This window comes from Hippopotamus amphibius, chromosome 7 (genome assembly GCF_030028045.1).
Source record: "Hippopotamus amphibius kiboko isolate mHipAmp2 chromosome 7, mHipAmp2.hap2, whole genome shotgun sequence".
Lineage (NCBI taxonomy): Eukaryota > Metazoa > Chordata > Mammalia > Artiodactyla > Hippopotamidae > Hippopotamus > Hippopotamus amphibius.
The window spans coordinates 60,406,001-60,433,551 of record NC_080192.1 but is presented as its reverse complement, the minus strand read 5'-3'; the positions used below and the strand labels follow the sequence as shown (position 1 = coordinate 60,433,551).

The window sequence follows — 27,551 nt, the reverse complement described above, 5'->3', positions numbered from 1 at the left end:
TTTCAAAATGCTATTATGTTCTCTTGCTCATGCCTTTGCACCTGTATTGCCTCTTCCAGAAATGTCATCTTCCCAACCTGACTTTTTACTTTGTCATAATAACATCACTGTATAATATAGAGATGCTTCTACTATGTATCTATCTCCCAAGGTCTGATTTAGTGGGAAGTGAAATTAAATCTTTGTTAAATAATATATTTGTTATATTAACAGAAGGAAATGTATTTGTCATTATTTTATAGCATTTTTCAGAGAAAAAAATGATTAATATTATTTTCTATATTATTCAATAACTTGTTAAATCCCTTCTTGATCTTTTTCTCTCACATATTTATTTCATTATCTTTTAAACTTTTTTTAGTTTGCTTGCTTTCATTTTTTAATACCAAAAAAATTAAGGTTCTATATTTTCCTCTAAATGAAAATAATGCAATTTATTAATCCATTCTGAGTTGATGGGATATAAATTTTTCCCAATAATAATTAACATTGGCCATTTTGTAAGAACGTTCTCTGACAGTTGTTGTGCATGTAACTTCCTGCACCTAAGCATGCATACCTCTAAGATATATATACATTTAGAGAATAAAAAAAGAATAAAGCTTAAAGGGCATTTTTAGGGAGTTTATAAATTTTGAATAAAGGCTTAAGGAAATGCTGAGTGTTTGGTATATCCCCAATTCTAATATATGCTCCCCTCACAATTTAAATTGTTTCCCTAGCAACAATTTAAAGTTTCAGAAATCATTAACTAATTTGAATTCATTGTTAATATGGTCATATTTATTATATTGTTAATTTTTTTCTTCTGGACAGCTATAATTATCTTAAATTTATGATGTATTTGACAACAATGGAATTTAAGAATTCTAAAAATATATCATGTCTAATAATAAATAAATCTTATTAATCAATACAACATTGATTCCAAGATTTAACCATTTATAGTCTTTATTATTTTGTCCACATGGTCTATGGAAAACTGAAAGGAGCTCTTCAACTTCTCTTTGAATTTCTAGGGATTTTTCCTCTAAAATATTTTGATTTTATATATTTCTTTGATATTTCATTCTATGAAAGAACACATCTTTGAGAATTTAAATTTAATTTAATTTAAATTTTTATCTTTTATTCTTTATTTTTAGTTATTTTTTCCTTTGAATCTACTTTGAAATTTTAACATTTTTTCTTTCAATTCAACTTCGGTGTGAAACTACAGACCTGTATGAAATAGTGATGAAAGATTTATCATTTTACTCACCCCCATTTAGCATATATGGCCCATATTATATATAGCTTTTATTGAAACTTTATATTTTTTGTCAAAGAAAAATTCCACTAGACAGATTTAAATAGGCAAGGAAGATTTTATTAAAGACTATTGCAACAAGGAAGAGAGATTGAACTGAACTCTGCTGAAACAAAGACTAGACAATTTGTAAGCCATCTGTGAGCTCAGGAAAGTCGCTGGAGGGTGTGGAGGGGCGGTTGATCAGTAGGATTAGGCCACTTGTGTTGCTAACTGGTGCACTGAGGTTAGGCTCCTACCATCCCACAGAGACTGCTATCTTTTTGATGATTGCATTTCTATGGTGTGGCTCCAGGTCCTTGAGAAAGATGTTCCTGGGCTATAAAACTGCCCAGAGGCTGGGAAAAGACTTACACCTCACAGGAACAGAGAAAAAATTTATGATTGCAAGTTTTCTGAAGTAAATGCTCTACAAAAAGGTAGGGCAGAGGACTATAGTCCGGAAGTTTTAAAGTTTAGTCCAGCTTAGGGGAAGGCAAAGGCTACCTTGGTCAGTTTATTATTTCTTTTACTTATTTGTCTCTTTTAGTAATTCTTTTCCATTACTTTAGTATTTAGTACACCATCAACCTTTATTTAGACATTGCTAAATTTCTTAATTTAGTAATTTCCTGTAAATTTTTGCAATTGTCTCACATATGGCATCTATGTTTTGATACTTATTTTGTTCTTTTTTCTCTTTCTTTGAGGGCATGAGAAAAATTCTGGGCTGCAATTTCCATTAAAATCATCTGGGTGGGTTTTCCTCAGATCCCTTATTGCTCCCATGGAGAGCATAAGAGTCCTTGCGGATAAGAGATCAGTCCCTGGGTCTGTCAAGAGAAATGTCCTCTCTGTGCTGGTCTGGACTCACTTCTGTAATGTATTTATCATGAGCTGTATTCCAGGTCAGTCTTAAACCAAACCGCTTTTCAGTTCATCTGACTGTGATTTGAGGAGCAGCACACAGCCTTCTTGATGCTTCAGGGAGCTTCTAGCCAAAGCTGTTTGAAGGGACAGCCCTGGGCCTCGGACCTCCCAGGCAGCTACCTAAGAATGCTATGGAAGCATGGTGGTTAAAAGGATTCCACATGCAGCCATTGCTGCTGTCCCATCTCATTTCCATTCCTCGTTCTCACCAATAAGGCCCATTTTAGTAAGATTTTGCCTTAGTCTCATCTAAATCAGATTGAGTAGTTCTGAGTCAGCCATTGTTTTCCTTCTTGCATCTGGCTCTTGCTGCATTAAATTGCCCCCAAATCCTCTAAGGTCATGGCAAAAGGGTAATATTGTATACTGTTTCCAAATAGCTGGGACAGCACTTCCAACCCCTGAATGCATGTGTGTACACACACACACACACACACACACACGTAATCTTTTTCATCCTTTAATCATTTCTTTCAGTTGAAAGTGAGACAAGATGAAGGTTAGGCATTTGTGATCATATCACTGTATTTTCAACAATTCTTTGTCACATTTTGTTGTGGATTTTTGTTTTGTTTTGTTTTTCCGGATTGAACCTGAGATAAGGGAAATTATTAGGGAGCTATGAATAACATTGTTAATAAAAAATCAAATACCTGCAAGGGCTTGTATTTGACAAAGAATCAAATTTTTCTTTGGATCTTTTCAAATTATTGTATAAATGAGGAACATTTGCTAGCATCCTATTTTTTTGGAGATTACAGAGATGATACTACCTTGGACTCTCAGAACATGTAGCATAGTGTGAGTACTTAGTTGACCTAGAAAAGCTTCTCAAAGGACCCAGAAACAATTAGAAATTTAAGTGGATGAAAATGGAGACATATTTTATGTTATGTCAAATGTCTCAATTGTACTACTGGGGGGTGAAAGACCTTCTATGACTTTGTTGGTGGATTTTTTTAATGCTTAGTATATAAAAGGAGAAATTCTTAACATAGCTTACTTTTAATCGGAGAACTTCAATGTATTTTACAGGTAGTTATTCATCTTAAAAAAAGATAGGATGACCTCTAAACCAGGAAAATAAATAGGTCTTTTCATGCCAACACAAAACATTAACAAATAAATAGAAAACACATATTAGATACCAACTGTATCCTAAGCATAGTGCTAGATGCCTGGGGGCTACATAGATATAAGACCAAATATCTACCCTCTAGATAGTCTATATTTGAAGCAGTCCCTCAGGGTCCCTTGTACAGGTAATAGGGATGGGAGTTCAGAACAGCAAAACAACACTGCTTGGGGGAAATGGGATCTGTAAAGGATCTAGTATTTTATGAGTTTTGAAGGACGACAACTTATGGAGTTGAAGGAAATATAACAATCATAGTCCATTCCACATATATTATGTTACTAATCCTTTAAAACATGGCACTGTTTCCCTCTAAGTGTCTTTTTGGAACTTTTTGTTTTCTTCTTATTTGGCAACTTCATTTAACTGCTTTTCAGCCTGATTACCTACATCCGGTGACTCTTCAGCTCCCATTCTAAAAGTCACATTGTTCATAGAATCACCTGGAGGGCCTGTTCAAACACAGGTTCCTGGGCCCTGAACCAATAGGTTTGATTCTGCAGGTCTGGGGAGGCATATAATTATTTGCATTTCTAACAAGTGAACAGGTCATGCTGCTGCTGCTCCAGATGACCACTTCTCTGGAATCTAAAAAAACTATTACTTTTTCTTTTGATATTTTTGATCTAGGCATGATGGAAACATTGGGTTCATCTGGAATAAATACCATCACCATTCTGGTAGATGATTACTGTGAAACACTGATCTGCTACAGCAGTGTGTCACAAACTTGAACATGCATATAGCATCTAGGGGCCTTGTTGACATGCTGACTCAGATTCACTAAGTCTGGGGTGAAACCTGAGAGTTTGCATTTCCAACAAGCTCCTAGGTAGTGTGGACCACACTACTTGTGATCTCGGGTGGCCTCAGCCTGCAGGGGCTTGACACAGGATTTTGGTTCCCAGCCAGTGATTGAGGTCAGGTCATGGCAGTGAGAGCACTGAATCCTAGTCACTAGACTAGTGGCCAGTGACAGGGCCCTGGCCCTATGGGTTTACAGAAAAGAATTCACACAAAGACAGAAAATAGTGAAACAAGTACAGTATTTATTAGGAAAAAAAGAGTAGAGTACGTGTGGATAGACATATGGGTGGACTCAGAGAGTCTCACCCTCGTGGCAGTTTGAATCATTTTTATGGGGCATTTCTTCCGTGTTTCCTTTGACCTGTCATTTTGATTTGCCTCGTTCAGAGTCCATATTTGGTGTATCTCAGGATTTTCCCACATGTGTGTGCACATCTCTTAGCCAAGATGGATTCCACCCAAGAGGCCTATGGTAGGTTTGGCCACTTGGCATCACTCCCCTTTTGACCTCCAAGGAGGCTTTCTATGCATGTATAGCCAGGGGAGGTCTCCTGACTTTTAGAATGAGGAGTATATGGTCTCTTATCTTCTATCTGGGCAGGGCCCAGCCTCCTCTCCCAATTGTCCTGTTGTTCCTATCTCAGAGTATCAGTCCATAGGAAATGAGCTCAGACCATTTGCCCTGGGGGCCCATCTGTCTCCTACCTCACTAGGAGCAAGGTGTTAAAGGACATTGAGCATAGTACCTTAACAACAACATTAGTGTTTTTTTTTTTTTTTTTTTCAGTAAAAAATGAGCTTCTTTTATGGAACATCTCAAATCCCACATTCATCTAATTAATTTCACCACTTCAGTTATATTATCATTGTTGACTACTCCCCATAGAAAAGAAAAAAAAAATTGTACTCACAGAAAACACAGAATAAGTCAAAATGGACCTTAAATATCTTCCAAATTAATCCCTTCATTTTATTTATCAGGAATTTTTTCTGATTCCAAATCTGATTGGGAATAAGTAGAACATGGTGGAATTATTTGAGAAAACTATTTTTGTTTTTATCAGGGTAGATTTAGTCATTTAAAGGAAGAGGATTTTCTTAAGTAGCACTGATGGTTTATGAAACCAAGGTAGCAGAATCATCCTTCAAGGCCTGTGGAGATGTTAATGACCTTCACCTGCCTATTTTTATCGCTATTAAGTGAAATACATACTTTATAGCCCCACTGAGCCTGAAACTAGTTGGTGATTATGAACTGACCTCAAAGAAACATAAGTCATTTCTGAAGCAGGGCCACAGGATGCTTCATTTCATACCTTTGTTCAAGCCTCTTTATAACACTAATTATAGTGATGTACACATCAAAAGAAGCCACTTCTCTGTTTCAGTTTCATGTGTATTTCAATACAGTATGTCCCCAGCACATTTTTTTCCTTGCAAAGAATTAGCAAAGCAGTTAATCTCTCCCAATTCTTCAGGTATCCTGGATAGTTTTAGGCATGAGGAATTGCATCCTGATTTCAGTTAAATTTCTGAAATGCCAAGAGAATGCTTTGTTTTTGACTTGTGAGGGGGTTATTTACGGAGAATATTGCCAGGAGAAATAGAGTGCTTTGTTTTCTTATTTCTGAGGATTTATTTTTGTCCATAAGAAGACAAAGTAGTAGAGCACTTTGAATTTACAAGCATAAGTTTCCAGTCTTAACTTTCTCTATGTTTAAGTTTAGGGCAAGCATGTTGTGCACTGCTCTCAATTAGTCATCGAAATTGGAAATAATTTCCCTAGGAAAAGATAATTTGTATATCTTTAGAAAGAGTATTTAAACCTCTTTTAGAAAAACACCAATTCTTTGCATGCTATAAATTTTCAATTGATCTAATAAAAAGCCAGTATTTCCTCTAAGACAAAATCTTATTTCACTCATCCACCAATGCATCCATTTATCATAGTGTCAGGCCAACTCAGCTTTTGATGCTAAATACTGTATATATTTATTGTGAAAAATGGGTAGAATGGGTTACCATACGCAGGATTGTTACATGTAAAACGGCAAGTATACTTTTTCCCTTACTGTCAAAATTCCTTAGAGAATGAATCAATTTGCCCACTTTTAAAAAGTATTTTCAGAGAAACTATTACTTTTAAATATCAGCATTTCATATTTTCAAACTGAAGTCCTATGGAAAAAGCTATTCCGTTCTTAAAAAGCTTCATATCTCTATATAATATGAATATAAATTAAAACCTGCTTTTTCTGTGTTTTTAAAGTACAGGCTTTAAGATTCAATTGATTATATAACAAAAATTCTTTATGACATTGGTTATATTGTTGCTTTAAGACACTAGCACTAGCAAAACTAAAGTTTGATTTCATACTTAACATTTCATTAAATCCCTCAAAAAGCCTTAATTAATATTTCACACATTCTTTCTGTTCCTCATGGTTTGAATGCCATTCTAAGAAATGAACCTAGTTTTTTTTAACATTTAGGTGCCATAGGCAGACCTACGTTTTGTTAAAATAGGCAAGGCAAAGGAAATGAAGAGGCATGCAAGAATAAAGGGAAAAGAGAAACAAAAAGGAAACGAGAAGAAAGACAGTAGGCAAGAAGAAGGGAAGGACAGAGAAGTAAAAGAAACAGAAAATAAAAGGGCATGCAGAGTGGGAGATAGGATGCCACCCAGGGTTGCCCTGGATGTGTCTCTGAAAATTTCTTTGTGATGTTTGAATGACTCGCGAGCACCAACTATGGCTTTTTGTGTTACAGATATTATAGAGGTTTATTTGTTTGTTTGTTTATCTGAAGACAGAGTGCACTGCTTGAGGTAGTAGTTAAACACCCAGGCTCAAGAGCCATTTTTAGTATGTGACTTTGGGCAAGACATTTCACCCATGTGCCTCAGTTTCACCATCTTTCAAATGAGAATCACATTAGCATCCAAATCATGGAACTCTTGTGAACACTGAGTTGATCACATCAAGCACTTACAAAGACGGGTGGCCCAGAGATACCACTCAACTCCCATTAGCAATTAGTACTGGGGGAAGTTTGCCGTTACACTTCTAATTTAAGCAAAATGAACAAAATGTTAAATGTTCATACCAACTGCTACATGTGAATCTAAAATTCCATGTCACTTAGAACCCCACAAATAAACATTGCACACTCAAAGGTTTTGATCAAAGAGAGTTTAATGAAAGGGATTACATAGAAATGAGAGCAGCGTTAAGGGGAGATCTACAAAGCAAGGTAAAGAATTCAAACAGAAGAAGCCGGAAGCTGCTCCTGACCTCCCACCCCCAAGGCCTGAAGGAGCAGAGGCAAGATACAGTGAGATCAGATCCAAGTAGGGACTGTAGTTGTGAGAAAGGGCCCATCCAAAGGGAGCTGTCACTACAGCACAGGGAGCCTTGACAGTGGCACTTAGACATTCAATCAGATGATCCTTTGTTGTTTTTGTTGGAAGTCTTATTCATTGTAGAGTGTTTTTAGTGGTATCCCTGGCCTCTACCCACTAGATGCCAGTAGTACTTCAAGCTTGACAATCTCTTGTCTTGACATCAGTCTTGTCAATAGAAATGCCTCCAGATATTAACCACTAAGTGCTCCCTGCATGGGGGGTGGGGGGAGGTGGAGCTGGGGCAAAATTTCTCCAGCTTGAAAACTACTGCTGTAGAAGAACCAGCCACTGCAGAACTGTAGCAAGGTCAGAATGTCATGTGACAAGTAATAAATGCTCTGGCCTACAACTCCCACCACCACGGGGTGCCTCTCATTACTGAAACTGGTCAAAGCTGGAAAGCAAGAGAGCTTGGTGAAGCAGTCTAGTTATAAATTGAGATTCTTGGGGCACAGTAGAGCATGGAACAGTAGAAAGGAGTCTGAGGGGACAAAAGGAGAATAATGAATATGCAATCTGAGGACATGCATTAAATTAGAGTTACCTGGTACCTTCTGCAGTAGTCACGAGCCTTTGGGGTAACATGAAAAGGCAAGGAGCACCATGACTTGTTGGTTACTAGGAAAATGTATAGATGTCAGGTCCCCAGCTGGATACTCTGAGAACTACAGCTTAGATGTATACAAATGTCTTTAGCTTGGATTCCAAGTGAATGTTAAAAATAAGGCACAAGGAAGGAAAAAATCCCCTCATATATAATCTTCCCTAGCTCCAGCTTCATTTAAATAGTACAGAGTTTAACATTATAAAATGGATGATGGGGGAAGATGTTCAAAAAAGAATACATATCATCATACACCTGTTATTTCTATCCTAAACTCATATTTTTTTTTTTTTCCTAGGAGGAAGATCTCAGCATTTTGTGAGTCAATATATTGATCCTTGCAGTCCAGCATTGATAAATCAGATAAATACAACAAAATCCATATACTCTGCTATTAAATAGCAGGATTTCACTCATCTCTCTTAAGAATTTTTTCTGGAGCTCTGCAGAAGAATTAACAGTACTTTCTCACAAAATGGTTCATCAACTACAACCACATCTCTTCCATCACTGTGAGAGCATCCACCCATTTTTTATGCAAAACCTCACCACTCCGTGGTGATGGTGCCTATGTTAGTCAGCTCAGGCTGCCATAGCAAACACCACAGGCTGGGCGCCTTAACAGTAGTACTGGAAGCTGATAAGTCAAATATGCTAGCAACATAGGTTTCATTTTGAGGCCCCTCTTGGCTTTTAGGTGGCCACCTTCTCACCATGTGCTCACAAGACCTCTTCTTTATGTGCACGTGGAGTGAGAGAGAGCAAGTTTCTGGCATCTCTTCTTATAAGGACACTAATCCTATGGAATCAGGACCCCAACCTTTATAACCTCATTTGACCTTAATTAACCTTAACATAAACTCCCTAGCCATCAAGGTGATAGAGGTAAGAAAGTGTATTGTCTACATATGCTGGTAGCTTGTTGACCTTATGTTAGCTACACACAAATTTCCTGTTTCACTCAATGAAGTTCACTACATTTTTTAAAATGCTATATAATTTACAGTTCTCATTAAGTGATCATGTCTTAGTCTGAATCAATGAAGTTTTACTACATGCTAACTAAAAAGATAATGGGGCCTTTTCATGTTTTTAGTTAGTTAAATATAAATTACCTATCTTCCTGGAAAATGGCACTTTAGTTTGCCATATAGAGGCTATATATAATTAAATGTATCCAAGAATATTATGAGTTCTTTTTCTACCAAATTCCCAACGCTAGACTCTATTCCAAGCAACTAGGGCTTCTCTGAGGGTCTAAATTCATGATGAAATAATAAAATAATTTATAATTTATATTGATATGTTATAAATAAGCTTATTTATAACACTATTATAAATAATAAGTATCATTACTGATAATAATAAACCAGCAAACTGCAATTAAGTTGGCACTTAATAAATTAGTCATTCCATTGAGCATTCTCAGTAATATTCAATGAGTGCTAGCCTTCTTGCCTAATGCTATGATTTATCTACATTAAGATACACTTCAGAAATAAGAGCTTCCAAATCAAACTATTAAGTGCAGTGGGGAATTAGGAATCTAGGTTAAATACCTTGACTAGGGTCAAGCACCCAGAGATCAGGATCTAGGAGAAACAGATAAAACTAGAACACAACAGTAGATTAGAAGTGACCTGCTGAGATAGAAGTAAAAGATATCTGAATCATAATAAACAGCTGAGGAAGCACATGCAATTCAGTGAAGTGGTTTGGAATAAAACGCAGTAACTGATAGAAGCAGAATTCAAGAAGGCAGGGTGGAATTTCTTAGGAAATGTAGAAAAGAAAGGGGTTGGGTAAAAGACTATTACAAGCATGGTGTAGAGTGGATTTAGATACCCAGAAGAGGTTAGATTTTGGGTGTGGGCCAAATAAAACAACAGACTGCAGTATGATGGATTCACTCCACTCATCTGGAGTGTGTAAATAATTCAGCTATTCAATTTAGCTTCATTATAAAATAGGGACCTATGCAGTCTCCCAAGGCAATAGAAATAGAAACAAAAGTGAACAAATGGGACCTAATCAAACTTACAAGCTTTTGCATAGCAAAAGAAACCATTAAAAAAAAAAAAAAAAAAGACAACCTATGGAATGGGAGTAAATATTTGCAAATGATATGACAGACAAGGGCTTAATCTCCAAAATATATAAACAGCTCATACAACTCAATAACAAAAAAAACAAACAACCCAATCAAAAAATGGGCAGAAGACCTTAATAGACATTTCTCCAAAGGAGACATACAGATGGCCAATAGGCACATGAAAAGATTCTCAACATCACTAATTACCAGAGAAATGCAATCAAAACTAAAATGAGGTACTGCTTCACACTAGTCTGAATGGCCATCCTTAAAAATTCTACAAATAACAAATGCTGGAAAGGATGTGGAGAAAAGGGAACCCCCTCCTACACTATTGGTGGAAATGTAAGTTGGTGCAGCCACTGTGGAAAACAGTGTGGAAGTTCCTCAGTAAAGTAAAAGCAGAGCTACCATATGACCCAGCAATCCCACTCCTGGGCATATACCTGGACAAAACTATAATGCAAAAAGATACATGCACCCCTATGTTCATAGCAGCACTATTTACAACAGCCAAGTCATGGAAACAACCTAAATGTCCATCGACAGATGAATGGATAAAGATGTGGTGCATACATGCAATGGAATATTACCCAGCCATAAAAAAAGAATGAAATAATGTCATTTGAAGCAATATGGATGCAACTAGAGCTTATCATATTAAGTGAAGTAAGTCAGAAAGAGAAAGAAAAATATCATATATCACTTACATGTGGAATCTAAAATATGGCACAAATGAACCTATCCACAAAACAGAAATAGACTCACAGACATAGAGAACAGACTTGTGGTTGCAAAGGGGGAGTGGGCAGGTGGGGGGTGGGAAGTACTGAGGGTGTGGGATTAGCAGATGTAAACTATTATATATAGGATGGATAAACAACAAGGACCTACTGTATAGCACAGGGAATTATGTTCAAATCCTATGATAAACCATAATAGAAAAGAATATTTAAAAAAGAATGTATATGTATAACAGTAATTTTGCTGTACGGCAGAGATTGGCATAACATTGTAAAGGAACTATATTTCAATTAAAAAAAATAAATTAAAAATAAATAAATAAAATAGGAACCTATGGAGGTAGTCTGTAAAAGTTAATACTACATCTTGCTGGGGAACTATGTGCATATGGACCTGGTGGCATGTGGCGGAACTCTGGTAGTTAAGAGGCAAATAAATAAGTCTTGTGGTGTTGGGGATGAGTGGCAGCTGGAGTGGGGCGTGGTGGGTGGAGGGTGGAAGAACAGCTGCTTCAAGCTGGTGTCTGTAGTCTCACACCTACAGATCATTTCCTTCTCTGATTTACTACCACAGATGGTGAATTCTATCAATTATAAGTCAACTCTTACTAATTTCAGTGGCAGGGCTTCCCTGGTGGTGCAGTGGTTAAGAATCCGCCTGCCAATGCAGGGGACACGGGTTCCATCCCTGCTCTGGGAAGATCCCACATGCTGTGGAGCAACTAAGCCCAGGGCACCAAAACTACTGAGCTTGTGCTCTAGAGCCCACATGCCACAACTATTGAGCCCACATGCCATAACTACTGGAGCCCATGCTCCACAAGAGAAGCCACTGCAATGAGAAGCTGACACACAACAACGAAGAGTAGCCCCCACTCACCGCAATTGGAGAAAGCCTGTGTGCAGCGACTAAGACCCATTGAAGCCAATAAATAAATAAATTAATTAATTAGAAAGAAATTTCAGTGTCAGAGGACCCCTTTTCACAGCCCCCTATGTAACTGAGTATCAGGTTGCTTTAAAGCAAACATGAACTTAACAATCCTTCCCAAAGTTCTTTCCTAGTCATTATTGCTTACTTGCTAACACTTTTGGGTTTTAATTCTTTTTCTTTTCTATTAAATTTATCGCTTAATGGAAATAATTGGGAGGTGTGAATATCTTTCAACAGTAGGAGCCTTTATGAGCTTTTAAGTAGATAAAAATATCCTTTCTTCCCCATGGTGCAAAGTGGAATGGGCTATTACTACCATTCCAGTAAATTAAATTACTTTAAAAAAATCAAAGAAATAGATTGTGAAAATGTTTAGCCAAAGGACTTCTCCAGCTGACTGAACATTTATGGACACTTTGCCATCAAGGCAAAGTAAATTCACCTACAAGTAGCTATTTAAAAAACATGTGTCTAATGATAGTTGTTAAACCTACCCAACTGAATTACACCTAACTTTCGATGAAAGAGTAGAATATATATATATATACATATATATATCGCCAAACTGATGATAACTGAAAGGATGGCAGAATAAACACTAACAAGACTAGAACAGGGCCAAGTGAAGAACCCTAAACTGGTGAGACAGAATAATCATCAGTAATGAATTGAACTTAAGAGAAACTTAACTGGAAAGCTTACAAAAAACACACCTATATGTGCATGTTTGGCAACTTCTGACTGTGAAGTCATCAGCTTTGTTTTGAGCCAAGCAGTCTCTAGGCAGGTGTGGGGAATTAGGTACATCATACTGTGCACTCCCAGCTAGGCCTACTTCTTTAAAGGAAAGCCACCTAAATTTAACAAGAAGCAGTGCTCTCAACAGTAGTTGCACATTTGAATCACCAGAGGTGTTTTGTTGTTGTTTTGTTCTGTTTTGTCTGTTTGCTTTTTAGTAGGCCATACCCTAGAAATTCTGACTTAGTTGATCTGGGATAGGAATGAGAGTAAGTATTTAAACATCACCACAGATGTCAAAGCTGAAGCCAGGCCTAAGAACTACTGCTTTCAGTGCATTTTTTGTGTTTGATGAAATCCCAAACGGCATATGAAAAGGGAAGCAAGGCACTGTACTTTTTGGTTTCCATGAAGCATGGCATGGGTTGACTGCTTTGTGTTTCAGCGAGAGCTGGGAAAGAAGCTGTTGCAGTGCCCTGCCCCCCAACATCCCAGAGGTATGGTCAGTACCTACTGCTTAGCATGCCTTCGGGAAGCTGTATTTGCCATACTTCTTTGCAGTGTTGGCCTGAGAGGTGTGAACAATGGCTGAAGCAACTGAGGGTGTGGAATCCATTCTGTTCAAGGGCGAGCTGTGGGTAAGTTGGGTAGATTGCTAAGATTTTTAAGAGTAGCTTTTTGATAAATACCACCTGGGGAGCAGGTTCTGGATGGCTTTAGGGAGCCACGCCACGTGCCTCGGCAACACTACCAGATGTGCTGACTGTATACTGAAGCTGCGTGGGGCACCAGGCTTTCCCTTGGTGACTTCATAAACATTTGTTGTTTGAATCAGAAACCCTCTGATAAATGTCTTATTCCTTCTTCTTTCCTTCCTGGTCATTTTTCATATACCTCTAGTATTGCGTCTTACCACAAGCGATGTTACATTGTAAATCTGCTCACATTTGTTTTTCATACTAGGCTATAGATTTCTTAAGGTCGTGGATACCTCTAGTCATTCTCATACCTTTAGCTCTCTGCACAATTCCAGGCATGCAGATTTTTGTAGACAGAAATGTTTGCATGCTATCCTAGATCCCCCTTAAATTCAAGGCTGAGAATGGATGCAAGACAGTAGGAAAAGACAAAGGAGGAGGGTTTCACAGCTTTTGAGGCAAACCTCTTTCAAATAAACCCCAATTCTCTGACAAATACTTCTTATAAATTCATACATTCTTTTTGCAAATATTTATTGAAATATTCTAGCCAGACAGCAGAAAACCAATCAGTAAAGCTCTCTGACAGTATGGAGCTTACATTGGGGGAAAACAGTACAAAAACAAAGATATATGTATATAATCATGGATATTTAACATTTTGATAAATGCTGTGAAGAAAAAAAAAAAGGTATGGCTTACATATGTGAATAGGGATGGGATGGCATTTTAGACAAAAATGACTGGAGAAGGCCCCTCTAGAAACATGACATTTAAACTGTGCCTCAAGATATTCACATAATTTCACTGCAGAGTTGGAAGAAGAATATCCTAGGCAAAGGTTATGGTGAGTACTAAGACCCAGATGTGGAAAAAGCCTTGATGAGATTGAGAAATGAAAAGAAGGTTTTTTAACTTTTTCACAAAACAAAACAAAAACCAATTTATAATTAGATGACCTGTGAACCTAACCTTTTTTGCAAAATCACCAAAGTTCTCTTGGGCTTTGCGTTATAAACCATCACACACCTATTAACAAGTTCACTGGCTTAAGAGTGTTGCTTAAGGTCTTCACTAAGAGGTCATTGAGTGTTTATTTTGCCAGAGCATGTTTGATCTAAATGACCTGAATGGTGACTTGGGAACTTCCACCTGGAGATTCAAGTCTGACTTCTAAGTACTAAGGTGTATCAGTCCAGCTCTTTGTGGGGACCCGCTGAGACCTTTGCTCTCACGTGGAAGATGGGATCCTCACAAGGAAACCTGCAATGCCTGCTGGCTGGGCATTTTTCTCCCTCTGCTTTCTTGATTTGGTTTATGCAGTATAAATCACAGGGAAGTGGAATTGGGTTTGACTCATTCTATTAGTTCTGAATACGCTCCTTGAGTAAAATACCCTTATTTTTATTCTTCTTCAGATACCCAGCACCTATTACCATGCCTTGTTTACAGTAAACTGACCACTACCTAAATAGTTTTTACTTTATTAATGGTTGAAAAAAACAAAAAAATAGAAATGTTTTGTGATAGCTGAAAACTATATCAAATTCACATTTGCTATAAACCAATTGTATTAAAACAGCCACACTCACTCATTTACATTTTGTCAAAGCCTGTGTACTTTCATGCGATAATGGCAGAGACTATATGGGTGGCAAGCCTTTACTTACTACTTACTACTTCCTACTTACTCCTGGCCCTTCACAGAAAAAGCGTATCAACCTCTGTGACAAACAATTTTCATGTAAATGAATGAATACATAAATAAGTGAACAATTAATGGCAAATTTATTTTTATATAATTACTGCTCACAGTACTCCATGGCAGAAATCCAGGCCTTAATCTAGATCTTAACACGTTTTATTAAAAATATGAGACTAGCATGACTTGCACATCACTCTGCTGTGCTACTCTAAAATATATCCAACCAGAATGAAAACTTTGTGTTGTCTATACCTGGGCTTCTCTTACTTTTGTGATTAAACATGCATCACCATGCTTCTTTTCATGACCATCAGCCAGTCCCCCAAGAAGTTCTACTTAAACTCTATTACTCATCTCATTCTATCAAGAATGTGATGTCCTTCTGGAGTTCTCTTCCTTCTGTGTTTGTCATTTGGTTCTAAGCTTTTACCCTGTGATACACAATTTTACTTTAAGAAAAATACACAACTGCAAGAAACTCAATCACTTTCCTTATATGTGAATTTCATTTCATTTTACCTTTACATTTCTAAACAAATTCTAGCATTTACTGAATACTCACTGCACTATTTGAATTGGTTATTTGGGAGGATCACAAAGCGAGTATATCTTCAGAAGTAGAACAGGTCACATTTGGATGAGACAAGATGTATGTGCTTATAGAAAGAAAGTTACAGACCCTATTAATGATTCAACAAAAAACTATACAAAATACATAATACAAAATTTCATATGGAAACTAGAAATTAGCTACTTTGAACAGTGTGGAGAAACTGGAAGTGAACTTGGAAGGAAAATGGCTCTAATGCCTGTTGCTTGCATCTTCCTAGTATTGGCATTCCTGCTGCTTTTTATTTATTTCCTTTACGAAATTTCTGAGAAGGGATTACAAAGTAAATATTAAATTGAATCTGTCACAGGAGCTGAGAAGTTTTGTTTTTGTTTTTGTTTTCTTTCGTGTAATTTTGTTTTCAAATTTTGGGAAGTAGGTTCAGCTCAAGTTCTGTTATAGGAAAGACTTGTCTTCTGCACATCATTATATATCATTGAAACTTCCATATATTTTAAGAGGGGAAAAATGTGGATTTTGATATTTTATTTAAGTGTTTTGGAAACAAATTTACACAGATTTTTCTTAAATAGTATGTTCATTTGCAATGCATGATTGGGGAGACCTTACTCTTTCAAATTCAGGGGCAGAGCTACAGAAAGCAAGCCTTCAGATGTTAATACTAGCTAATCAACCCAGCTCATTAGCCCAAAACCTCACTGAATTCTGAGAGTGCTGCTAATGTAATAATCTTCCCTTTAATGGAGTCAAAGTGAACTTCAAAGAATGGCTAGTACCTCATTCATTAACAACTCTCTGGACACCTCACAGACAGGAAGTCCTGGTAGGAGAGCAACAAAGATGTCAGTGGATCTTCTGCTCTGTTTTTACCACCACTGACTTAAACGTTAAAATGTGGGCAACGTTGAGTGCATAAATAGTCACATTCCCACCCTGAAATAAGACTAGAAAGAGAAAAACAAATGCTACCACATAACTTTTGTTAGAACTTTAATTAGAAATGGTCCAAACAGTCCAGTCAACATAAAGCCAGCAGGTAGCGTATTTAGCAGTGTGCATTTTACATGCTGGAGCTGCTGTACACACTTCAGCCTGTAAACAAAATGCAAGTGGGGCACTTATTAATTTGCACCATTATCATTTTGTTTTCCTTTAAAATTTTTCTAAAACAAAGGTCATTACATTTAATGAGTGTACTTAACAAATATTATACATTTTTTCACATTTATGACTTAATCTTTCAAACAAAGTAGGGGAAAGATAAGACTTTTTATCGTTCTTTCATTCAATCAATATGTGAATACTTACTTTGTACCTAAAGCAGTGTCTAGATGATAAAATTCAATAATAATCCATTAAAATTATTTTCATTTTTATTCATTTCTAGCAAATCTTGCCCTTTTCTTTAATCCCCTGATTTATCATCTCTTGAGTTCTTTAATCTTTCTTGTCTTCAGCAATTCTTTACTGTTATAGTTAATACTTAGGGAGGAAGGTCTGTGTGTGTATGTGAATTGTTAAAATGTCAGAGATTGCATGGGACTCTTTTGTAAAGAAATAGGTTTTGTTTAATTAGTGAACTAGTTGAAGTTTGCAGGTCGCAGAGAGAGAGAAGCTATTGGTGAAGGCAACTGAGCAACAAGAAATAAAACAACAGGCAGAATTTTGTCTCACTTTTGCCACTTGAAGAACTAGCCATTTCCTAAAACAAGGTGAGTTTCCTGGTTCAGGCACACCCTTGCTTGGTTTAGTGTCCCACAGTATGAACCCTGGAGCGACCACTCAGTCTCCTCTTGCAACTCTCCCTGATTTTACTCCTGGCCAAGGAATTGTTCAAAACTCTGTGTCCTGGAAACTCAGAGCTGGTGAGTGTTTCATAGTTCTGCAAAGGAACTTTCCCCAGCCCAAACTAGCTTTTCCTCCAGTTGCACTGAGTTATATGCTAGTACAGTTTGTTTTTCATCTATTCTCCTCTCCATCTTGCAGGAATTTCTAAGAGTCTTTGCTATGGTTATAGAAAAACATACAAACACACATCTCTTTTATAGAAAACAAAATCTTGTGATATTAAAAGTTTTACTTTTTAATTAGGAGAAACTAAATGCTTAGATAATCAGTGTTTTCTAATGAAGAAGCAAGCCTATATTTTTTAAAGAATGAATAAGAATATTTCATTGTAGAATGGGATTAAAATGTAATTTGAGAGAGGGAGGCTCAAGACGTAGGGGATATGGGGATATATGCATAAATACAGCTGATTCACTTTGTTGTACAGCAGAAACTAGCACAACAGGGTAAAACAATTACACTCCAATATAGATGTAAAAAATGTAATTTGATAAATTGATTTTGGTTCATTGCTTATCTTGTGTCTCTTTTCTATTATAAATGTCTTTAGATATTCAAAACCCAAGAAGGTAAAATTTATGAAAAGGTAATTATTAATTCTCTCATTTGGGACATGAAGATAGAATCAGGTTTGCAGGAACTATTAATTTTACAGCTCAGTCAGATGCTCATAGTCTCCTCTGGGGTTTTTGCTCTTTGGCTTATGTGCCTGTGATGAGTTTCTATGGGCTATAGGGGGTGCTAGCTAGTCTAAGATGCCTCAGTTGATCCACAAGGCCTTCCATCCTTCAGTGGTCTGGCCTGGGCTTGTTCACAATGTGGTGGCTAGCCTGGCCAGGACCCTAAGTGCCTTGCAACCCAAACAGCATTGCTGCCACTTTGTTCTATTGGCCAAAGAAAGTTACAAGGCCAGCCAGTATTAAAGGCAAAGAGAAATAGGCTCTAATTTCTGGATGAGAGGAGCCACTAAGAATTGTGGTCAGTTATGCTATCTACTATGTCTGGAACATGTACAGCTTTGGAGCTGTCGCAGTTATGTCGAAGAAACTGACAGGGCATGAAGATAACTTGCAGAGATTATTAGGTATGATTGACTGAGAAGACCCTGGTAACATTTGTGTTCCTAGTTTCAGTTGTTCCTGAGACCTAGCGGTACCCCTTCACTTCCCTCAGTATCACTGTTAAATCTTTCTGGTGTCTATGAGTCAATTAAGTCTACCTGTTACCTAAGTAACTTAAAAGTATTGAGGTTCTGCTGGCTTTAATCAAAATTCCTGAAAAAAACCTGTACCCAAACTTGTTTACATTTTCATATTCCCTGTCCATTCTCATCTCATACTAATCTAGTGAGCAGAATAAAGGCTGATATATTCATTTAGCTACTGCCCTTCATTTCTCAATCAATTTTATTTCCAATAAAACAAGTGTCCATCTTCATTAAGCAACTTAACTATATTTAATTCCTCATCCAGATTTGTAGGGTGATACTTTTTAAACGGTCTGAGTAGTCAGATACCACCCTTTAATTCTAAACATTAGAGACCAAATGTCATTTAGGAAATTGAAAATCAACTTTTTATGACTTCAATTGAAAGAAATACTGAAATGTGAACAATGTTCAGGAAAAGTTAATAAATAAGACAAATGATCGTGAATAGTAATTTTAGAATGGTCAGGCTATTAAGCTACTTATAACTAATGCTAATACTTTTGAGAAAAGAGGGTAATGATATTGGAATTTCATGCTCATAACAAAACTGAACTTCAGAAGCCTTTCATGATCACATATATCAAGAGCCCACTTCACATTGCTCTCACATTCACTCTCTAGACACATTCATCTCTCATTTTAAATATAATTATTATGGATGTAAAACTCTGGGATCTGAAGCAATTTTCAGATTTTTGAAATGCCACATACTCCTCTATAATTTTGCCCTTTCTCCGAAGATTTAGAAATATCCCTTTTTCCTGTTCCCTCGTTGAATCCCTAACACTATGGGCCACTGTAATTGAGAGGAGCGTGTCCTTTTACACTCCCTTCAGCATGTTGGAAGAAAAACATATTCTAGGCAAAAGGCAAACAATGTTTTTAGAAAACCAACACACATAGTGAGGATGCTAAGCTTCTCAATGCACAAAGTAGGAATGAAAGCCCCTGCTAATGAGCTGCTCTGTGACCCTTTGTGTCCTTGCATGTCTCAGAATAGAAATAAAAGACAGGGCAAAGTTTCCAGGAAAGACACTATCAATGTTGAGAAAAATTTGAGTAGGAAAATGCCTTTTGAGTTTATTCTTCTTTCTTGGGAACTGGGGAGTACTTTCAGGGTTATCTGAAATTTATAGAGGTAAAGGAGGTATCATTACTGTCCCCACTTTCAGTGGATTCACAGGAAACCCGGGAGAATTAAAGAGACATAATTAGTGATAACAATGTTTCTTCCCCTTTGTAACTGACGTCAAATTTAGTTATGTGATATGTCTCTATAGAAGTTTATATGCCTCTATAAAAGTTTAAATTCAATTGAGTCAAAATGTTCATATTCTTGTGAGAAGCAAGCAACAGAATTTTAGTATAGTATATTTCCCCCAATGAGATCCCTTCATTCCATGTACCACACCCATTATCTGTAAATAAAGTGCGGGCTTCCAAGGCAGTCAGTGAGCAGTCAAGCATGTGAATGAGGTCATATTTGAGCAACATTGTTGTGCTGTGCTACAGAGCAAAGTCCATCAGAGAGCTGATGGAACACAGGGACCATTTGGAAAAGCTCTAAGAACACATTTACAAAAATACCAAATACACATTAATGGGAACTTAAGGATACTTTGTTTTGACTGCTGGAAGGGAAAAAATGATACACACAGGGACCCAGGTGGTTAATGTACTGTACATTATTACTATGAAGTACAAAACAGTCTCTGGGTTCTTCAGAAACCACAAAGTCAGTTGATTACACAGTGCCCTACAGAATAGACTTTAAATGTAAATGAGCAAACATCGCAGATACCCTTTCAGAGCTTGCCAATTCACTTGGCTGTTGATGTCTTGCTATCCGGCTGTTGTGCAGGATTACTTAACAATGTTTTCACCCTGCTAGAGGTTCTAAGCTTGTCTCAGAAACATCAGAGATATGACAGAAGCCCCTGTTCATTGAAATAAAAATAAAATGGTACAACTGTAACAGCAAAACAAATTTTGAGCTCAGAGATGATGCAGTATGTAAACCTAAGGCTCTGAAGTTAATGACAGGTTAGTCAACTTCATTTGAAAACAAATACCATGGAATCTTAAATATGGGGTTGCTCTTTCCTACTATAGTTCAACTTTCGGCATTTTGTTTTATATTGGAAATTCCACCATGTTCACATACGAGCTAATGGTTTTCATCTGCAGATTAACCTGGTTTTCAAAAGGGTCTTTAAGACCTGGTCTCATTCTCACATACTTTGCTCGTACATGTTTGTAGATTCAAGTGTCTTTTCACTGCAATGACTGGAGAAAGACTACACATGAGGATACAAGATGGTGGACAAAATCACACACATGCTTAATGTCTATTTTGATATCTTTTGGTATTTGGTTAATTTGGAGATAATGAGTCATTTCTCTAAATGAAAGTATGCAAAAAATGTTCTATACCCAGTGAATGTTGCTGTCATTGGAAATAATTTGGTGAAAATTTTTATATCTTCGAGTAATACTATTTCACTTACCAACAACAATAAGAATAACAACAACAACAACAAAAATAAGAGTGGATTATGTTACTCATACGGAGGTCTTCACAAAATTTTCCCTGCTGAAATTTTATGATATCCACACTTTTTCAGAATTTTGGTGACCCATGACACCAATCACAGATAGCTCTACCTATCCAACACACTTCAAAATCCAATAAGGTTTCCTAAAGTAGAACTTGCTGACAAACACTTCAGGTGTGGACCTCTGCTGAGTTATAGGGAGGGGTCTATATGAGTAAGAAAAAATAAACAAAAATAAACACACAAAGAAAAAACTACTATTGATTTGGGGAAGTCCGAACTTTATATTTAGTATTTGGTAATTGAGCCTTCTTGTCTTACAGTTTGTTCCTTGCTTTCAGTATCAGCATAGAAATAAATGTCTATTTCTCTGTATAAATTCCAACTCTGACCCAGTATGTGTTTTTCTCAGATTTTTTTGAAGACAGAATTGCATATTCAGGTTATATCAACATATAAAGAAGTTACCTCTTCTTCACTATTTCTTAAAAGACTTGCTGAAAATAGTGTTGCTTTTCATTAGAAGTAAATGTGCCTCATCCAAAAAACAAAGCAATATATATTAGTTCAATTTTCTCATTCATTGAGAAAAACAGTGAATTATGAGTTAGGAGAAAAAAGAATAGTTAAAAGCAGGATGGAAATTTATTCAGGCTATTGCTAATCACATTACAATAAGCTATAATCTGAATATGCTTTCTGATTATTTTTTAAAAGGATCTTTTACTGTGATTCCCAATTTTTAAAAAATCACAGTATGATTCAGTAGACACACACTCATATATACAAATTTGAAACAAAACTTTTATGAAACGACTCACCTTTACTCACATGATATACTCTGATACTTCCTATTCTAATTAATTCTATTTTAAAAATGTTTATTTGGAGTCACTAAATTGATTTTATAACCCACTAATGAGCTGTGATGTGCCATAGGGAACACTGCTTTGATCTATATCTTTAAAAATGTGAGGAGGTGACTTTTATCTTAATAAGTAAAGAGGTGTTAAAAATATAATTCTCATACAAACAGACAGTGAATTTGTGTCAAAACTTTAATTATCCACATTAATGAGGATATCAGGAAGAAAACACAAGACCTAGTTTAAAGAGCATTTGAGGTATTTATATAGCAATTGGAGGAATGGATTCTGAAAATCAGGTTGCTAAGTGAGATATGAGTCTACATAACTTTTTACAGAACAATTAAGCCACAGACATTTGGGGGTTAAATTCTCTACCAAATTATAAAAATTATAGCAACTTATTGGTTTCCGCAGTTTAACCTACAGAAAGAGCCAGATACAGTCCAGTCGGGAGACAGACAATCCTTCAGTGATTTTCACAAAGAATTTTATAAAGTGCCAAGTAAATACAGAATTGTTAGCTAAGCTCATGCAAAGGCTAAAAGATAGTGTCATGGTACAACATAAACAGCAACTTCAAGAAATACTGCCACTCCTACCACCTGTAGAATTAAGGAACTAAATGACGATGTTGAATCATCAAAATAAAACACTTGCAGGAGGAGCTTTGTGGAGATGAACCTCAGAGTTCCCTGGTGCTAGAGTCTCTGAGGGGGACAAGATGAGATCATATGTTGGAAATACAAATGTTGGAAAGTCTACAACCCAGAATCACCTGCTGTTATGGAAAGGCACTGCTGCAGCCAAAATGAAGTGTTGTTGGGTTAAATACCTAAAGCAGGAAGAAGCAGAGAAGAAGCCCACCACAGGTGCACTCCCTCTATCTCCTTTAGTCTTGCTATCTCCCTCCAGTGGTCCCCACTGGCAAAGTCTAACAGGGAGCAGCAGGTCAGATAGAAATGTGGTTTGCAAAGTCCCTGCCCAGCATCATAAATCCAACTACAGAAGTGGGGCTGGAGCCAAGAGACAGTGGTTTAAACTTCCACAATCTCTAACCTTACAGGACAGTGAAGGGTTTGCAGTTTTATCATCTGTGGACTGTTATCCAGTGTCAGATTGGATCTAGTGAATTAAGATAAATGCTCTAGCATGAAAGCAAGAATTAATCACCATTTTCCTTTTTCTAGTTTTGAGATATACTTTTATCAGAAATTTGTGGTTTAATAAAATTCTGTACAGGGAATCAAAATTACTATAATTTTAACATTTTCAGCATTTCCTATTAAATAGATTTCTATAGACCATTATTCAGGCCTATTATTCTAACATTAGACACAGTTTAGATTATTAGCTTAAAATCAATAACATTAGTATTACAAATGCAAAAACGTGCTTATTTTCATGATTCTAGATTACTTTTGTCAAGAAATTATAGAATTGTTAGAAATAATCTGAGAAACTATATTTTTTTAAAAAATTAAAGTTATATATGCCCATAATAAAGATTTCAATTGTTTATAAAGATATTTTTAAAAGTAAAAAAAATCTATGTTTACAGTTTTAGTCACACAAAATGGATGCTATTATACATTTTTACACCTTAATTTTTTCACTTAATATCATATTTGCCATATTACACAGATTGATATCCCCCAATCTTTGTATTACCTACATTTAAATACATAATATATGTTACATTATATATGTTAAAATTCCCTTTTGATGGGAATTTAGGTTGTTTCTAACTTTCTGCTGTGGTGATAGATGATAAATGATGGATGGACAGATGATAGGACACACATTGAAAAATCTTTATATGTGATTTCATATGCAAAGTATATACACACTTTGTACATAAAATGATATATGATGGACAAAACAATACCGAGTTAAATACTAACAATCATTATTATGTTTAATGTTCATTAATAGTTGGATCAGCAACTGATGACTTAAAACAGCATGAAAGAGAACAAAATACAGTCCTGTGTCATCGTCTTATCCAAAGCCTTTTATAATCAGTATTTTTCCTTCTCGCCACCAGATCCCACACCACGTGGCGCCCTCGCCGTACTACAGCTACGAGCAGCCGGTGATCCGGTACTGCCGGGCCCACCGGCCGCTGCAGGTCTGCACGGGCTACGAGGCAGCCTCTCCAGAGCAGGACAGAACTCCCGGCCTGGAGCTCGGGCCTGACCACAGCCTCATCGCCACCATCGCCAGGTCCGCAGCCCCAGCCCTTTACCTTGAGAGAATAACAAACTGACCTTGAAAGGCAACTCCTCACTGGGGAATTCGTCGCGGGGAGGGAGGGCCTTCATCTTAAAGGAGAATGGGTGTTCAAATCGCGCACTCCAGCCGGCTCATCGTTCCCAAGTCATTTACGACATCGACGAAAGGAAACAAACAAAACTGCTTGAAGACAGCAGTGGGTGCACCTGCAGCATAACCAGGAGAACTACAGAACTTTCTTTGCTTTAAAACATACAAGCAGAAATGCTCCTGGATGTAAATAGTAAAAATGTCAAGTTCTTATAAAAATAGATTTCACCTTAGCTACATATACGTTTGTTTGTATATTTTGCTTTTTCTACACTGCATGGTTCCTGGGCTGGAGAACCACAGGGGGTGGGGGTGGGGAAAGCATCAAACCAGGTGTGGGTGGGAAGTTGGGGAAACAACACGGTTTTCCTTGTTAGGTGTGTGTAACAGATTATTACAATTGCTTTCATTTCATTTTTCTTTTAAAAGTGTCATTTGTTCTTGTTTGGTTTGTTTGTTTGTTTTTCCTGGTCAAGTGATTCTGTTTCCAGTTCTAAACACAGGCGTTCAAATTTATATTGTACCGAAAGAAGATTTGCTTTACCACAGACCACGAAGAAACAAAGTTGACCACAAAGTTTGACAAAACTGCTGGAATGAAAATCCAACGAAATCTGAGGAGATGATCCTTCAAGGCACATGGTACACAATGTGAGGAGTTCTGATTTTTTTTTTCTACTAGCAGTACCCACTGTGAGCTTTCACTGTGTGAGAGGTGGATGAAAAGACCTATGAAGACCTCCAAATAAGAAGACCAGCAGAAATATGCTCACCTGGACTGGGGGTGAATGAAGAACAAAGGCCAAGTGGTCAATGAATGAAACTGCCAAGCTGACAGATTTCTAAACACAAGATAATGTGTAACCTTGCTTTTTATATTAATTATCAATTAGCTTTTGTGTAGTTTTTATCAATAAAAGAAAACAATGTTGGGAAAAATAAACATATTATTTTGTGGTTGGTACACCACAGTCCACCTAATGTTGAGTGCTTTGTCTCTATATTATAGAATCTTTCTAGTCTATATCAGAGCAATTCAAGAAGAATATGTTGGTATCTATCAAGGCCTTCTGTATGTTCTACCCTCAGGTAAGGAAGTCCTATAAGATGTGGGAAAGAAGTATGAGATGTCTTATGCACTAACTGGTTTTAGAATTACTTCTGAAGACATGATGTAACTCAAATAGAATTATATAACAATCTGAGAAAAGAGGAAGTATCCATGAATGGGTTAGAGGTTGAATGATCTTCTAGGAGAGAGAGAACTGTGTGGAAATTGATTACTATCAGAAAAAAGCATAGTGATCACCTATTTTTTTAACAAAGGGGATACCTATGCACACACATCGATTGAACCATTTTCACATGACGTCCTTGATGCTGTGATGCTGTGTCATCAATTCTCTGATTTACTATGGGCATTATCCTGATCTAACCACTGGTCTGATTTGCTATTTTTAAAACAAACTGAAATTATATCATCTATGTCATCCTTTATTAGGTGACAGTTTGCATTCTGAAAGGTGCTAATATATGGGGTTACTAGTGAGTTTTCTGAAGAGCTAAATTGATAGCTGCCATCCATTTAATTCCAAATTCTCCTAAAATAATAATAAAAGAGCTTTGACAATTACTTTCATATCAAAGTAAACTAGCATGGCGTACTAAGAATTTTTTTTCTCAAAATCATTCTCTTACTACTATTTTAAATTAGATTTGAAGTTAAATTGTACCTTAATTGATTAAAAATTACATCATATTAAATAAAATCAAATCAAATGAAGTTTTTCACATTGTAACACTGTAGTATCCCAATCTGTAAATCCTTGCATTTTATGAGCAATCAATACATGTGAATTACATTTGGAAATTTTGCTTGACAGATAGCTTATCATTACTCCACAGTGTAACAAGACCACCAAAGAAAACAAATCACAGAGATGTCCAAAATAGAGAATGTTATTGTTTGAATCTAAACTTAACTAGCCAAACCACATCTGGAATTCAGTATCAGTGTTGTATCAGCAAAGGGACATCTATAAGAATAGTATAGAGAGTATTGAAATTTGTGCAATCCATAGCACATATCCTTGCTTAATGAAGAACTGAAAGCAGGACCATTCACTGGATGAAGCTATTGAAGAATTACAGATAATTAAACAGTGAAGAGAAGCTAATTCATTCTGTTCTGTAGACCCATGACAGCCACCCAGCGTTAGTAATTGGTAGTTTAGCTGATGATCCCAAGGCTCTCATGGCAATAACTAGTCTAGGTCCTTGTCAAGCTCCTCAACTCTGAACCTCTCTAATTTCTAAAGCCCGTGGCCTCTCATAAAGGCATGCTTGCCATCCTGCATGCTATAGCACCTTGAACTGCCTTTAATTCAGAATAGCATAACCAGAATCACCAGTCTCAGTTCAGAAACTCAAGTTGTCTGTCACTGAAATTGCTTTAATTTTACTCAGTCCAAGTGCATGCATGTACTGTCAAGGGCCTCGGCATTGTTCCTATAACAAAATTTTATAAGTGCCTTCTGTGCTGTTCCCTGGAGCTCTGAGTTCCTCCTGCCTTGGTACATCTCTAGAATCCTGTTTCCTCCAAGGCTGAGTAATGTCTGTCTCTTGCCCATGTTACTAGGCACCTGATTTCTGCCCCTGAATCCCAGTCATTCTTTACCAAACCTGCTTTGCTGATCTCTAAATAACCTCTGTTGCTCAAACATCCAATGTGCCCTGCTATAGCCTTTGCTTCCACTTGTAGTACCTGTTGGGCATGTGCTCTGTTCTCTTGATATGATGCCTTGCTAGCTAGCTACTCAATTCCCTGTCCACTATTGTTAAGCTTATACTACTCCAGGGGTACAGTCCAGTTTCAAAAACAGCACCCATTCTATTCGGATAAGGTCTGAGTCACTGTTTAGATTATAATATGCACAATCAGTGGTTCTCAGGTTCTCAAATGTTAGCCTGTATGACAATTACCTGAAAGGCTTTTTAAAACAGATGGGTGAGCTCCCCCCCAGAATGTCTGATGCAGTAAGTCTGGGGTGGGGTCTGATAATATTCATTGCTAGTAGGTGATGCTGATGTGCTGGTGTG

General features: G+C 36.8%; 1 protein-coding gene across 1 annotated transcript in view; it reads left to right on the top strand.

The window, feature by feature from the left end:
• LRRTM4 (leucine rich repeat transmembrane neuronal 4) overlaps positions 1 to 24,530 on the top strand; it is an 821,480-nt gene extending 796,950 nt beyond the window's left edge. The window contains exon 3 of the mRNA XM_057742053.1: positions 24,175 to 24,530. Coding sequence (XP_057598036.1) covers positions 24,175 to 24,396 — 222 coding nt within the window. The 3' untranslated portion in view covers positions 24,397 to 24,530. The remainder of the gene's footprint in view (positions 1 to 24,174) is intronic.
• Positions 24,531 to 27,551: the final 3,021 nt, after the last annotated feature.